At 36.1% G+C, this 16,328-nt stretch overlaps 1 protein-coding gene across 4 annotated transcripts in view; it reads right to left on the reverse strand.

Moving 5' to 3' along the window:
- The window catches only part of NCKAP1 (NCK associated protein 1), a 117,918-nt gene that overhangs the window by 76,103 nt on the left and 25,487 nt on the right, over window positions 1–16,328 (reverse strand). For 2 of the 4 annotated variants that reach the window (XM_003253818.3, XM_003253817.3), the window contains 4 exons: window positions 6,102–6,194; window positions 5,844–5,900; window positions 4,996–5,138; window positions 4,822–4,912 (listed from right to left, as the gene is read on the reverse strand). In XM_003253818.3, the coding sequence (XP_003253866.1) occupies window positions 4,822–4,912; window positions 4,996–5,138; window positions 5,844–5,900; window positions 6,102–6,194 (384 nt within the window). The remainder of the gene's footprint in view (window positions 1–4,821; window positions 4,913–4,995; window positions 5,139–5,843; window positions 5,901–6,101; window positions 6,195–16,328) is intronic. The other 2 variants (XM_030804257.1, XM_030804258.1) reach the window with 1 other exon arrangement.

Below are 16,328 nucleotides of genomic sequence, written 5' to 3' on the forward strand. Positions count from 1 at the left end.
AGGTTTCAGTATGTTGCGTTGCTATTTTCATTTGTTTCAAAGAATTTTTTTATTTCTGCCTTAATTTCATTATTTACCCAAGTCATTCAGGATAAAATTGTTTAGTTTCCAAGTATTTGTGTGGATTTGAGAATTCCTCTTGGTATTGACTTCTATTTTTACTCCAGTATGGTCTGAGAAGATGCTTGGCATGATTTTAATTTATTGAGATTTGCTTTATAAAACCAGGAATAAACAGAAATCCTGAACAGACCAATAATGAGCAATTAAATTGAATCAGTAATAAAATATCTACCAACCAGAAAAAGCCATGGGCCACACAGATTCACAGCTGAACTCTACCAGACACATAATCCTATTGAAACTATTTCAAAAAGTTGAGGGGAAGGGGTTCCTCCTTACCATTCTATGAGTCCAGTATCATCCTGGTACCAAAATCTCACAAAAATACAACAACAAAAAAAGAAAACTACAGGCCAATATCCCTGATGAACATAGACACAAAAATCCTCAACAAAATACTCACAAACCAAATCCACAGGACATCAAAAAGTTAATTCACCATGATTAAGTGGGCTTTATTCCTGGGATGCAAGGTTGGTTCAACATAAGCAAATCAATAAATGTGATTAACCACATAAACAAAAATTTTTAAAACACCATATGATCATCTCAATAGATGCAGAAAAAGCATTTGATAAAATCCAATATCCCTTCATGATAAAACTTTCAACTAACTAGGCATCAAAGGAACATACTTCAAATAAGCAGTGCCATCTATGACAAACCCATAGCCAATATACGAAATGGGCAAAAGCTAGAAGCTTTCCCCTAAGAACTGGAACAAGACAAGGGTGTCTGTACTCCTACCACTTCTATTCAACATAGTACTGAAAGTCCTAGCCAGAGCAATCAAGCAAGAGAAAGAAATAAAAGGCATCCAAATAGAAAAAAAGGAAGTCAAATTATCTCTGTTCACTGACAATATAATTCTATACCTAGAAAACTAAATGACTTCGGTGAAGTCTCAGGATACAAAAATCAACATACAAAAACTAGCAGTATTTCTATACACCAATAACATTCAAGCTGAGGACTCAAGAATACAATCCTGGCCAGGCACGGTGGCTCACACCTATAACCCCAGCACTTTGGGAGGCCAAGGAGGGCTGATTACCTGAGGTCTGGAGTTTGAGACAAGCCTGGTCAACATTATGAAACCCGATCTCTACTAAAAATACAAAAATTAGCTGGGTGTGGTGACAGGCACCTGTAATCCCAGCTACTGAGGAGGCAAAGGCAGGAGAATTGCTTGAACCCGGGAGGTGGGGGTTGCAGTGAGCCAAGAGCCAAGATGGCACCACTGCACTCCAGCCTGGGTGACAGTGAGACTCCACCAAAAAAAAAAAAAAAAAAAAAAAAAAAAAAAAAAGGAAGGAAGGAAGGAAGGAAGGAAGGGCAAGCAATCCCACTTACAATAGCCACAAAAAAATAAAACAACTAGGAATACACCTAACCAAGGAGGTGAAAGCTCTCTAAGAGAAGAACTAGAAAACGGTGCTGAAAGAAATCACAGATAACACAAATAAATGGAAAAGCATTCTATGCTCATGGGCTGGAGGAATCAGTATCATCAAAATGACCATAATGCCCAAAGCAATTTAAAGATTCAACACTATTCCAATCAAATTACTGTCATTTTTCACGGAATTAGAAAAATCTATCCTAAAATATATATGGAACCAAAAAACAGCCTGAATAGCAAAGGCAAAATAAAGAGACAACTTACAGAATGGGAGAAAATAACTGCAAACTATGTACCCAACATAGGACTAATATCTAGAATCTATACGGAACTTAAATCAACAAGAAGAAATCAAACCACCCCATTAAAATGTGGGCAAAGGACGTGAATAAACACTTCTCAAAAGAATACATATAACCAGCCAACAAACACATGAAAAAATGCTCAACATCACTAATCATAAGAGAGATGCAAATCAAAACCACTGGTAAAATGGGATACCATCTTATACCAGTCAGAATGGCAATTATTAAAAAGTCAAAAAAATAACAGATGTTGGCAAGGCTACTGGAGAAAAGGAAATGCTTATACACTGTTAGTGGTAATGCAAATTAATTCAAACCCTGTGGAAAGCAGTTTGATGACTTCTGAAAGAACCAAAAATAGAATTACCATTCAACCCAGCAATTTCATTACTGGGTAGATGCTCAAAGGAAAATAAACTGTTCTACCAAAAACACACTTGCACTCGTATGTTCACTGCAGCTCTATTCACAATAGCAAAGACATGGAATCAACCTAGGTGCCCATCAACACTGGACTGGATAAAGAGAGTGTGGTATATATGCACAATGGAACACTATGCAGCCATAAAAAGGAACAAAATCATGTCTTTCCGCAGCAACATGGATGGAACTGGAGGCCATTATCAAAAGCGATTTAATGCAGAAACGGAAAACCAAATACTGATTGTACTCACTTATAAGGGGAAGCTAAACATTGGGTACACATGGACACAAAGAAACAACAGACACTGGGGACTCCAAAAGTGGGAAGGAGGGGGATAAGAACTGAAAAACTACCTATTGGGTACCATGTTCACTACTTTGAAAACGGGATCATTAGAAGCCCAAACCCAGCATCACACAATATACTCATTTAACAAACCTGAACACGTACCCCATGAATCTAAACAAGAAACAGAAAAACAAACCCTGGCAAACAAACAATAGTGTTTTATAAAAATTCTAAGGTATCATGGAATATTAGAAAAAAATCAAGATTGGAAAATAAGTGGTCTAAATTTGAATGTATTATCCTATGTAATTATCAATAACCTACTATATACTGAATATGTTAATGTGCTAATGACTATATAGAACTTAAAAAGATAGCTGAGAGCCTAGCTTGGAATTTTCAAGAGGCTGTCAAGGAAATTTTCAACACCTAAGTGGAGAAAGAACCAAATCTAAAATAGCTAAATAAAAACAAGACCATACATGATTAGGGAAAAATCCTAAACAGATCCACAGAGAAAAGAGGAGAGGAATAGAAAAGACAGTTCCGGGTGGGGAAAAACCACTACTGATATTAGAGATAGGAGATGACCATAATATGTGCAGCATTTTGAGGAATTCTGATACTTCCAACTAAAATGCTGATTTTTTTAAATTTCAAAACTGATGCCATCTACTAGCTTCTTACAGACTAATGATTCAACCAGTTCCAAGACAGAAAACCTATATAAATTTGTGTATAATGCAGCTATGCAAATCTGGAAAAAATTATTCAGAATTTTCATGGGAGTAAAAAAATTCAAAGAAAATTATTGGTGCTAACTGTATGTCAAGAAAAAAGCACAGTGGCCAGGCGCAGTGGCTCATGCCTGTAATCCTAGCACTTCAGCAAGCTGAGGTGGGTGGATTGCCTGAGCTCAGGAGTTTGAGACCAGCCTGGGAAATATGACGAAACCCTGTCACTACTAAAAATACAACAAATTAGCCAGCCGTGGTAGTGCATGCCTGTAATCCCAGCTACTCTCGAGGCAGGGGCAGGAGAATCACAAGCCCGGGAGGCGGAAGTTGCAGTGAGCTGAGATTGCACCACTGCATTCCAGCTGGGGCGACAGAGCGAGACGCTGCCTCAAAGAAAGAAAAAAGTGGCCGGGCGCGGTGGCTCATGCTTGTAATCCCAGCACTTTGGGAGGCCGAGGCGGGCAGATCACGAGGTCAGGAGATCTAGACCACGGTGAAACCCCATCTCTACTAAAAATACAAAAAATTAGCTGGGCGTGGTGGCGGGAGCCTGTAGTCCCAGCTACTCGGAGAGGCTGAGGCAGGAGAATGGCGTGAACCCGGGAGGCAGAGGTTGCAGTGAGCCGAGACTGCGCCACTGCACTCCAGCCTGGGCAACAGAGCGAGACTCCATCTCAAAAAAAAAAGAAAAAGAAAAAAGCACAAACTCACACAAGGTAAATCATTTAACTTTCATGATTCAAAGAGAACAATGTAGACCAAGATTCTAGTATCCTGGGCTTCAGTTCTAGTTTTGCCACTATTGTTACCAAATGACTTACCTTGTCATGATACTGCTCCAGACCTTAATCCTTAGCTATAAATAATGAGACTGGATGAGATACCTATGAATTTCCTTGAAGTGTTCAGAAACTACCATTCTGTGAATCAGCCCTTCTGCAGAGAATCCATAATGACAAGACTACTTACAACCAAAATTATTTCATTAAGAACTATTTTTAATATCTCTTAAAAGATAGTCATTTCAAATCATTTTCATAAAACCCCTGTCATTTTTTAAGAGACTATAATAAAGTTAAAATTTATCAAACACTGTACTTTTTAATGAATTCATTTAATTCTCATAAGAACCATATGAAATAAGTGCTATTATTATTCCATTTTTACTGATAAGAAAACTGAGGTATCGTGAGGTTAGTTAAGTAATTCGACAAATATTATACTATAATTTGCAGAATTTCTATTAAAACCCATTAGTGTGAGAACAGACCCTCTCAAATACCATATAGTAAATCCTATTGTTTAGTGCTATATTAAAATCTAAAAAACTATAATGAAATCAATCAATATATTCTTGAGTCTCTATATACTATTCTGAATCTCATTAATTAGTTCTGTCTATAATTAGATAAAAGACACATAACTATTACTTATATTCCATTATAGTATTTTTCAAAAAGAAGATTATCCCTTTATCCAACCATCCATCCTCATGCTATGTTATATACCCATTCTCTCATATGCCTAACAACTGCCTCTTACCTTGCTATGGGGTACAAATTCTTCCATCATCTTCTTTAAAGGGTTTTCATAATCCACAATCATCTGGCCAAGGCGTGGGTATTCTCTGTCACTTAAAACAGACATATCAAATTTCAATGAGTTGCAATCCATCAAACCAAGCATTTTAGAAAGACTTTTATAATGCACATCTACCTTGCTCCATGAGTCATTTCATGGGCATAGTTGTATAATCCAATGATTGCCTTCCTTTCTTCAATTCGAGACAGCAGTATCATTAGTGTTGTATAGGTTATAATTAAATCTAAGTAGTTCTTTGTTAAATCAAAGTTTACAGTCTAGGAGAAAAAAAAATCAAGTTCAACTACTTCCTATTTCTTAAAATTTTAAACACACACAAAATCTTCATAGAAGCTACTGAGAGCTAATAATTTTCTGTATTTATTTTATCCCCATTCTAAAATGCTAATTCCTTTCACTAAAAGCACATCTAAAATTTGACAGTTACAGATAACAGCTTTGTGTTTGACACAATTTTATGGATGAAAGAAAAAGAGCTTGTGATCACTATATTCAAACTGGTAACAGTTCAAAAGAATAAAAGCCAGAATAATAAGGAACACTGGTGTCAATCTCACGAAAGAGGAAAAAAATTATTCTTTTTAAAGTTCACCATTAAGTAAATGGAGACAATTTTCACTTTGACTTCTTTTATCTAAAAATTATCATACTAAGAAAGAGTCCGTCAAGTATGCCTTTTACAGAGAAAATATTATCCACTTAACTTTTCAAAATTGGGCTTATTAAATAAAATACTAAAGTTAACGTGTATTTCCCAATATGTACAAGACTTATACCCAGTGACAATCAAAACAAATAAAAAGAATACATACTTTACTTTTTAAAAAGCTATAAAACAAGCCAAATTAATAATACTAAAACTTTATATGCTAGTTATATAATCTAGCTAAAGAAGAGAAATTGGTCCCCTGAGCTCTTCTGGAAACAGAATAATTGGACATTTTTCTGAAAATGATACTTACAATATCAAAGAAGACTTGGCAAACGTCAATAGTATTCAGCAATTCACAAACATGGTCCTGAAAAGAAATACTCATTTTAATCTTTTATCTGTATAAATCTGTTTAAATTCATAAAACACAAACAAATAAGGTATGTTTAAACTTCAGTTCTGGAAGAATTTCCATTTTATTATTTACAAGTGACACAGCAATTCACACAATTAATAAACATTTAAATCTACTTCTGAAATGTTAAATATTATATATTACAATACATACCTTAAATTCCATAACATCTACAAATGTGAAGTAATATAATGCCAGATTTTTCAGAATCTCTGATTTTTCTTTCTGTAGTTGTGCAAGCTGTTGCTGTAAAAACAAAATTAGAATGCATTGCTCATAGAGAACAAAAGTATTTAATTTTACTACAAACTATCTTCTTTTATGACTGCTATATGGAAGCACAAGCTTTTAGAATATTTCTAGATGATTACGGCTTTTTAAAAAACCAAAGTACTCGAGACGGCAACTGCTAATAGTGATCAGCAACTGACAGTGTGAGGCTATAAAACAAATCAAAGCATATTAGTACCAAATTGCGCTACTATTAAGGAAAATCTGAAAGTGTTAGGGAAAAAAGTATCAAATGAACTCTTAAAAAATTAAAAACAAGTCATGAGCATGATCACATTACTAGAAGTGGGAGAAAAGAAGGTGAAAAACATTACAACTCACACTACAAAAAAACAATATGCTATATAAATTTGGAACTTACCAAAAAGAACATCCAGGTAAAGCCACGTTACGCATGCAAAATAAAATGTAGATACAAACATAAAATACGGTAACGGTTCCCTGACCAGATCCACAAAACACAATAATATATTAAACAAAAGCAAAAACCACAACAACAAAAAAGAAATGAGAAAGAAGCAAAACTAGAGTTAAGACATGAAAGAGGGAAATGTGAAAGACAAATAGTATTTTAATCAACTGTATAATTAGATTTACAAAAGTCCCAATTTTTCTTTTAAAATCAACTATTGATATAATTTCTAAAAGAATCTAGCTATTTTTAATGCCCTATAAGATTCTCAGAATTCCAGTAAATGATCTAGCACCTTGACACTCTTGAGTGTAGTTTATTGAATAGCCACTCCCACATCATTTAGGAGCTTGCTAGAAAAGCAGAATCTCAGGCCTACCTCAGATCTACTGAATCTGAATCTGCCTTTTAACAAGATAGCCATGTGTTGTAAACACATATTAAATGTGTGAGAAGTTTATTCAGAACATGAGAAAACTGGAAAATATAAGTGGCTCAAAATAGCAGATTTGCTATCAAAGCCCATACAATGCTGAGGCCTCCATATAGTTCTGAATTACACTCAGGAACATTAGGGGGAAGATGCATCCATACATAATTGTACCGAACCACTATGATAAGTCAGAAAATTTACAGCAGTGAGCCTAACATCAGAGGAATATATATATATATATTTTAACCACGAAAAGCCTATTTAAAACAGCACAGCAGTCTGGTAGACCCTACTATTATAGGGTAAACCACCCTAAATATTGCACTCCCTGAAGACATTTAAAGAAGTAATTCTATCTAGAAAATATTCACACTCAAGCCTGTAATCCCAGCACTTTGGAAGGCCAAGATGGGTGGATCACCTGAGGTCAGCAGTTCGAGACCAGCCTGACCAACATGGTGAAACCCCGTCTCTACTAAAAATACAAAAATTAGCTGGGCGTGGTGGCGCATGCCTGTAATCTCAGCTACTCAGGAGGCTGAGACAGGAGAATCGCTTGAACTTGGGAGGAGGAGGTTGCAGTAAGCCTAGATCGAGCCACTGCACTCCAGCCTGGGTGACAGAGATGAGACTCCATCTCAAAAAAAAAAAAAAAAAAAAATTTGCAAATGAAATATTTCATTACTACCCCTAAATACAAGACAAATTAAGATATATACTTGTAATGACTATTTTTAGCTTCATCTATGAGAGTAGCTGACTCTATTTTGCATAACATAATCTATTTCAGAACGATTCCATGTTTATATGCACATTTTAATCATTACTACTCCAAAAACATCAAGTGAATACTTACTACCTTATTCGACAACATTAAACATTTAGAATTGATGCCTTAGTCCTTTTTCCTGCTTTTCAGTACTTTAAACTTGAGTTTCAAAATGCAATAGGTGAAAGTACATTCATAATAGTAAGGTATGAAGGGTATAATTTGGTTTATATTGGGCTTAATAATCCCAATTTATTTTAGTTGTCCTAGTGTAATTTTACTAATTGTGTCCCCTTTCCTTCCAACTTCAGTGTCCTAGTCTGAACAATAAATAAATACGGTCACCATCTTACTATGAGCCTTAAATGGTCTTAAATACAAACCTCATTTTCCATATTAAGAACCTAAGACATACAGACCTTAAAAGAACCTTCTTAAAGTTACAACTACTTAATGACAGAGCCAAGATTGGAAATCTCATCTCTTTACTTCTGAAAGTGTTCTTTCTACCATTCTACATGCCCATTGTCTCCCTTTTTTATAAAATCTCATAGGCTAAATTTCTCATTCAACTTTATTTCCCCCAAAGCCATATGTAACTAGACTCTACTTAGCTACAAACATTTATCAAACAACTACTAGATACCTAAATTCAAAACAGTCAAGCTTTCAAGGCCCTCCACAATCTGGCCTTAACTTACTTTTCCAATCTACATTTCCCCTACATGTATTCACACACTACATCTGGTAGCCAAAACAATCTATTCTCTATTTTCTATACACACCTCTTGCTTTCTTACTGTTTCCTCTACTGGAATGTCAGAATCCCACCATTTAAACATGTCCAAACCCCACTATTCCTAAAGCACTTAGTTTAAATGCTAATCCCATTTTCAGAAAACCACACCTGATTGAACTCCTTCCCTGAAATGCTAACATTTCCCTCCTCTAAACATGTACAATGTCTAACAGCAGCTATCACTTTCTATCTTCTATTATAGCTATCTCCAGCACAATTAGTCTACCAAACTCAAGTTTTAATTTCCCCAGTCCATACCATACAGTTCTGGACACACGAAGTATCCAATGCAAACATCTATCAGATAAGAGATTATAATGACAAACTTCAAAGACTATCAGTGTCAGATGATATGTTTTGGTAGGTGATGCTAGAAAGCATACTTTATTATGCAACCATGGCTAAATGACTTAACATCTCTAGCCTAACACCCTCCTCATCAAAATGGAAGCTGATGTGGACAATTAACCAAGACAATGTACATAAGAATATGTAGCAATGCCTCACAGCCAGAAGCTGTACATTAAATATTAAGTGAATAACAAAGGAAGCTTGCAGATCACTTCTTCAAAATAAGTATAATAAAACTTTAATATTCCCCAATATTACCCATAGTATTTCTAATAAGAGCTGATATTTACTGAGCATATATTGTGTGTCAGTCATCGATTGTTCCAAACATTTTACAGGTCTCTCACACAATCCTCTCAGTATCTCTATGCAATCACGTTCCCCATTTTAGTGAAAATAAATTCCATAAAGCCAGGGTGAAAGAGGTCAACTACAACAATGAAGAACAAAAGTGTCTACAACTCTCTTGCTTCAACTACAAAAAATGCTACATTTTAATTCCTAAAGTGAGGGAGAGCATACTACCAAAAATTATTAATATCTAGAACAAAGTTTTCTTAATTCAATCTCATTGTTTTATAGAAAATAAAAAGCAGAAAATGGCCTAAGAACATAGGTAACACGTTGTTTGAAGTTATACAGCAGAACATTAGAAAAGTACTACTGTGAGAAAAAACTGATTCTATTCACTACACTAGTATTTTAATTATTTATTTTTGAGATGGAGTCTTGTTCTATTGCCCAGGCTGGAGTGTAGTGGTGTGATGTCGGCTCACTGCAATCTCTGCCTCCTGAGTTCAAGCAATTCTTCTGCCTCAACCTCCCAAGTAGCTGGGACTACAGGCAGGCACCACACATCCAGCTAATTTCTTTGTATTTTTAGTAGAGGCGAGGTTTCACCATGTTGGTCAGGCTGGTCTCAAATTCCTAATCTTAGGTGATCCTCCCGCCTCGGCCTCCCAAAGTGCTGGGATTATTATAAGCATGAGCCACTGTACCCGGCCTCAATACACTAATACTTATAAAAGCATATTCATGTGATACATGCAAATATTTTAGCAAAGAATTTGTATAATGCTTTCCTTAAACTTTCTAGCTGGTCATTATTCTAAATATTCAAGTAAAATATGTAAAAACTGTAAATAAACAGGATAAATATCAGGCATGCTTATGGCAAAGAACTTATCTCCATACTGAAAAATCCTGGTAATTAATCTTTGTTCAATTAAGAAGTATTTTCCACACAAATATAAGTATCTAGAAAATTGATTGAAATTTATTATTTATTCTAAATCCTAAAGTATTTCATTCTTCCAAAGAAAAAGCAATGGCAAATTACCATAATGAATCAGTGCCTACAGAGAATACAAAGGAACATGGGTATAGTTTTTATTCACTCATTTCAATTATTACCTTCTATTGTTATTAAAACTGCTTATTCATAAATTATTTTCCTTAATCTAAGTTTTGCTAGTATTTTGTTCCTCTTAAAAAACAAACAAATTCAGAAGTTTGGTTTCAAGGAATGCTTTGTTCAAATTCTTAGTATGATATTCTAGGCCAGGCTGTTTAAAGTAAGAGTGTACTGAGATGCTACTTGGGTAAATCTCTGCCTAAACTGTCCCAGCTACCACCCTAGTCATCAACTCTCATGTGGACTCCTACGGTAGCATCCTAACTGGTCTCTGTACTTCTGCTCGTGCCTCTTCAATCTTCTTCACATAGCAGCAGCACAGTGAATGTTTTTTATTTTTGTTTTCTTTTTTTTTTTTTTTTTTTTTTTGAGACGGAGTTTGGCTCTTGTTGCTCAGGCTGGAGTGCAATGGCACGATCTTGGCTCACCGCAACCTTCGCTTACCAGGTTCAAGCAATTCTCCTGCCTCAGCCTCCCGAGTAGCTGGGATTACAGGCATGCACCAGCATACTCAGCTAATTTTGTATTTTTAGTAGAGACAGGGTTTCTCCATGTTGGTCAGGCTGGCCTCGAACTCCCAACCTCAGGTGATCCGCCCACCTCGGCCTCCCAAAGTGCTGGGATTACAGGCATGAGCCACCACGCCCAGCCACAGTGAACATTTTAAAGCACCACACTACCCTAAAAAAACTGATTCCACTGATGTTATGCAAGATGTTAACAGCACGTGAAGAATATAGGAGAATTCTCTATACTATTATTGCAAATTTTTTATAAGTCTAACATTATTTCAATACAAAAATCATTTCTTAATTCCAACAGTTTCACCTCACAATTAGAATAAAATACAAAATCTTTACCAGTGTCTCAGAATAAAGTCTAAATCAAAGCCCTTGTCTATCTCTAAGACCTCATCTTCTTTCATGCTCCTCCACCCTCACTCAGTATAGTTATCATATTGGTCTTCCTGCTGTGTTTGCATTCGCCAAGTATGTTCCCACCGCAGAGCCTTTGCATTTGTTCTTTCTCATGTCTGGGGTGCTCTTCAACATTTCTTAGCATAGCTTACTCCCTCACCTCACTTCTCTTCAGTGAGGGAGAGTAGATACTACCAATTTTAAAATTTCATTGCTAGTCATAAATGAATTTGACAGTAGGTATAAATTCATGTCTCAAATGAGTTTCTAAATTGATTTAATCCCTTGAATAAAATCCCCAAAGTTGGGTAAAATACTTCACATTATGTCCTTCCAGCATAGGAAAGCATAAAAGAAATGAGTGGCAACCAAAGAGACTGACATATACATATCAAATATAAGCAAATCTCTTAAGATTACCTAAAAATTCTAATTAACACAAAGAACAGTCATGTTTTAAAAGAACCTTAGAATCCTATTTAAAATCTTTTGTAGTATATTTCTTTTTTCATATACAAAGTGATTTTACTGGCAGTAAATATTTCAAAAATGCATTTTTCTGAGGAAACGGTAGTAAATACATTTTAGGAAAATGTTTCCAGGCCAGGTGCAGAGGATCATGCCTGTAATCCCAGCACTTTGGGAGGCCGAGGTGGGCAGACCACCTGAGGTCAGGAGTTCAAGACCAGCCTGGACAACATGGTGAAACTCCATCTCTACTAAAAATACAAAAATTAGCCGGGCATGGCAGGTTAGCCACCTGTGGTTCCAGCTACTCTGGAGGCTGAGGTAAGAGAATCACTTGAACCTGGGAGGTGGACGCTGCAGTGAGCCAAGATTGTGCCATTGTACTCCAGCCTGGGCAACAAGGGGAGGGGAAAGGAGGGGAGGAAGAAAGGGGGAGAGGGGGAGGGGGAAGGAGGGAAGGGAAGGAGGGAAGGAAGGAAGCAAGCAAGCAAGGTTGTTTATCCTAACACTAGCCTAGTAAAATATGCATTACTGAATTACTGAGTGTTTAAGATGTATACTAAATTGAATCCTCTTAATACTTTTTCAAGGTACATTACTTTTTTTATTGTGGTAAAATAGACATAACATAAAATTTACCATTTTAACCTTTTCAAAGTGTGCCGTTCAGTGGCTTTAAGCACATTTGCACTGCTGTGCAACCATCGGCACCATCCATCTCCAGATGGTTTTCATCTTCTCAATCAAAATACATTTTAATCCTCATTTTCCAGATACAGAAACAGACCAGAAAAGGGTAAGATGCCAATCCGGGTCTATGAGATTCCAAAACTTGAAACACTTCTTCAATACACTTCAACATTCAAGTTGCTATACAATGACATAAAAGTAGTGTAGGGACAAGCTAAATAAAACATTTGTATTTAATTATAATCAATTACACAGACAAACTTCTAAAAAATCTAATTCAACTCTTTCACTTTATAATTAAGGTTATATTTCTCTAAGTTCACATAGCTAGTCTTCTGTTTAAATTAATTCTGGAATGCACAAAGAGTTTTCTATTAAAGAACTGAAACGCAAAGAAAAAAAAAATTAAAATTTGTGTCCATGCCTCCTTGCAATAGAACTCTACTGCCTCTCCCATTAAGCGCTGTTGTCTATTTTCCCACCCTTCCCATCTTGGCTGGCCTTGTGACTTGCTTTGACCAATAGAAAGCAGCAGAAACAACGAGTCACTTCTAAGTCTAGGGCAAGGTCTTATAACTTCTGATTTTGCTCTTTTGGAACACTGCCCTGACATGCTGTTATGTGAAGAAGCCTGAGATATCTATCACATAGAGAAAGGGCACTTCAGCATCCCTGCTGTTCCAGCTGGGCCCATCCCCCAGAATGCACCAGTGGAATGCACTGCGGTAACCTAAAACCAGTGAGACCAGCAGAGGAACTGCCCAGTCAACCCACAGAATCGTAAGAAACAAGCTGCCATCGTTTTAAGCCACGAAATTTAGAGGTGACTTGTTATGCAGCAATAGGTAACTGAAACAATTAATATCAAGTTCAGCAATACAGATTAAAATAATTTCTATTTCACCACCTGAGCACATTAATGTGCCTCAGATAAAACTTTTGGAAATTTAAGATTCTGGCTATAGATGGTCAAATTAAAACAAACTTGAAATTAATTTTATCATCAGTACTACAAAAATCACTAATTATATACCGTGGTATAGTGGGGTTGGTCAAGTGTAACATTTTTGTATAAAAGGTATCACCTTGCATTAATGATAATATAATTTACCTCATTTAATGGCACTATTTTCCATTACGAATAGAAATATAAATAGGTTAGTTCCTTTACGTTCAATTTTAATAATTTTTTAAAACCTTTCTAATATGTGATTAACTTACTTTCAAAACCAGTACACCAGGCATAAATCAAGCTTTTCTTACTGATTAGATGTCATCATTGTAATTGATAATTATACAGATTTATTTATGTCAAGATGGCCTCAGATGCTACTGACTTGTACAAGATAATCTGACATTAAATGGTCCTTGCCTGCTATACTTAAGAGTTTTTATTTCTCTGTCAATTATCATTTGCTCCTGATGAGAGTTCCTTTTAATGTACAGTGTTAGAAAATATACTTGTTACAATTTTGCCTAACTGGACTCAACAAGTTTGGTCATAGGAGAACCAAAATGCTTTTCTCTGAATAAACTTCATTTATTCTAGAATATGTTTCTACTTGTTCAAAATCATTTGGTTTTTTACAGCTTTATTAAGGTACAGTTTACTTACCATGAAATTTACCCATCATAAGTGAAAAATAATTTTAGTAGAGTTGTGAAACTCTTCACTCTATCCAGCTTTACAACATTTCCATCACCCCAAACCTTTGTGCCCATTTACAGTTAATCCTGCTGTTACTCCCAAGCCCTTATCAACTACCGATTTGCTCTCTGTATCAATAAGCTTGCCTTTTCTAGACATTTCCTATAAAAGAGAATCAGACAATATGCAGCTTTTTACATCTGGCTTCACTTATTCATGTTATAGCGTTTATCGTAGTTTGTTCCTTTTAATTGGTGAATAGTATTCTGTTAAATGTACACACTACATTTTGTTTATTCATCCATCAGTTAATAGGCATTTGAATTGTTTCCAATTCGGGGCTATCATGAACAACAAATTCTGCTATGAACATGTCTTTGGGTAGACATATTTTCATTTCTCTTTGGATAAGTCCCAGAAGTGGAACTGCTTTCTTCCTAACTCTGAGATGTGATTCAGACAGGCAAGTGACATGAAAAGTACAGGTAAGTGAAGAGTTACTGTAATAACATATTATTCATTTAGACAACAAATATCTTAACCTATTATATTACCAGGCATTGTGGGAGAAGCTGAGAAAAACTATGAATAAAGTACTGACCCTGCCCTAAACAAGCTCATTGTCTAGTGAGGGATGTGTATATAGATGTACAGGAAACTCCCAATTGTTTTTTGTTTTTTGTTTCTGGTTTGGTTGGCTTTTTTGTTCTTTTTAAGGTAAATATCCAGTTTTAGAAGCTGATTAACTTCTAGGTGCAAGGTTTATAGATGGTAAAAACTACTATGATCAATTCCCATGTTCCCTATAAGACAAAGGTTTTCACCAACTGGCAATAACACGAAAAGGGTAACAACAAAAACAAAATCTACATATTAGTGTGATAAAGACCATAATAAGAAAGGTCAGAGCTTCTAAGAGTGGTGAAAATGCTGAGCAAAACAGGGAAGTTAAAGGAGAGGCTGCACTGAGTAGGTACCCATGAATGATTTTTGGTACATGAATACATACTGACAGAGGGCATGACAGCTGATGTTAAGTTTTCTCAAGCCTGTAAACAGGAATAAAGTTGATGTTTAAATTATCCTGGCTTCTGTCTGGCCTTTTTGGACATCTGTTGTTCTTGGGAGATTTGGAGACAAAGTGAGGTGGCATCACTGGGAGAATAATTCCCACTTAAAATCTCTAATACTCTGCCTCCACAAATCCTTTCAACACAGAGGGACCTCCTATCCATTCACTCTAATCCTCTTATGCCTTTTTTTTTTTTTTTTTTTAAGACAGAGTCTCACTCTGTCCCAGAGTGTAGTGGCATGATCTCGGCTTAATGCAGCCTCCGCCTCCCAGGTTCAAGTGATTCTCGTGCCTCAGTCTCCCCAAGTAGCTGGGAAAACATGCGCATGCCACCACACCTGGCTTTTTTTTTTTTTTTTTTTGTATTCTTTAGTAGAGACAGGGTTTCACCATGTTGGTCAGGCTGGTCTCGAACTCCTGACCTCAAGTGATCCACTCACCTCAGTCTCCCAAAGTGCTGGGATTACAGGCATGAGCCACTGTGCCCAGGCCCTCTACTTTCTTATCCATCTTAACTTTAAATGGCCCATCATTATAATTACTGCCTTGTCCTTCCCCTCTCTTTCATAACTCTCTGATAAAACTTACAGTAGCAGAAAAGCATATACTTTGCTGACTTTGATCTCAACCTGATTTCGTGATCATTGACCATAACTGAGGAGTAATACTACTCAAATTTCTCCGTCAATTCATTTTCCTACTGTCCTAGATGATTATTCCATTCCTTCCTCTCTCTCTCAAATCCCTCAATAATCTTCTTCAACTTGACAGCTTGAACCTAACCTGAGATCTAGATTCATATAAACAATTGGCTATTTAATATCTGCACTCAGATTTCCAGTAAGCCTCTCAAACTTAACATGTCTAATATTGAGCTACTGGGTTTTTCCCCCACTGCATTCACTGTACTACTCCCACTGCACTACCCCAAACCTATTTCTCCTGTTCTCTCACTCCATTATATCTTGACATGTGTTCAAGCCAAAAACCTTCAAGTCTTATTTCTCACTGTCCATACACCCAACACCCAATTCATCAGCAAATACTATAGGTTCTGTCTTCAAAAATATATCCAGAATCTGAACATTTCTCACCTCAACCACCCTAGTCCAAGCC

The sequence above is a fragment of the Nomascus leucogenys genome, chromosome 22a (assembly GCF_006542625.1).
Source record: "Nomascus leucogenys isolate Asia chromosome 22a, Asia_NLE_v1, whole genome shotgun sequence".
Taxonomy (NCBI): Eukaryota; Metazoa; Chordata; class Mammalia; order Primates; family Hylobatidae; genus Nomascus; species Nomascus leucogenys.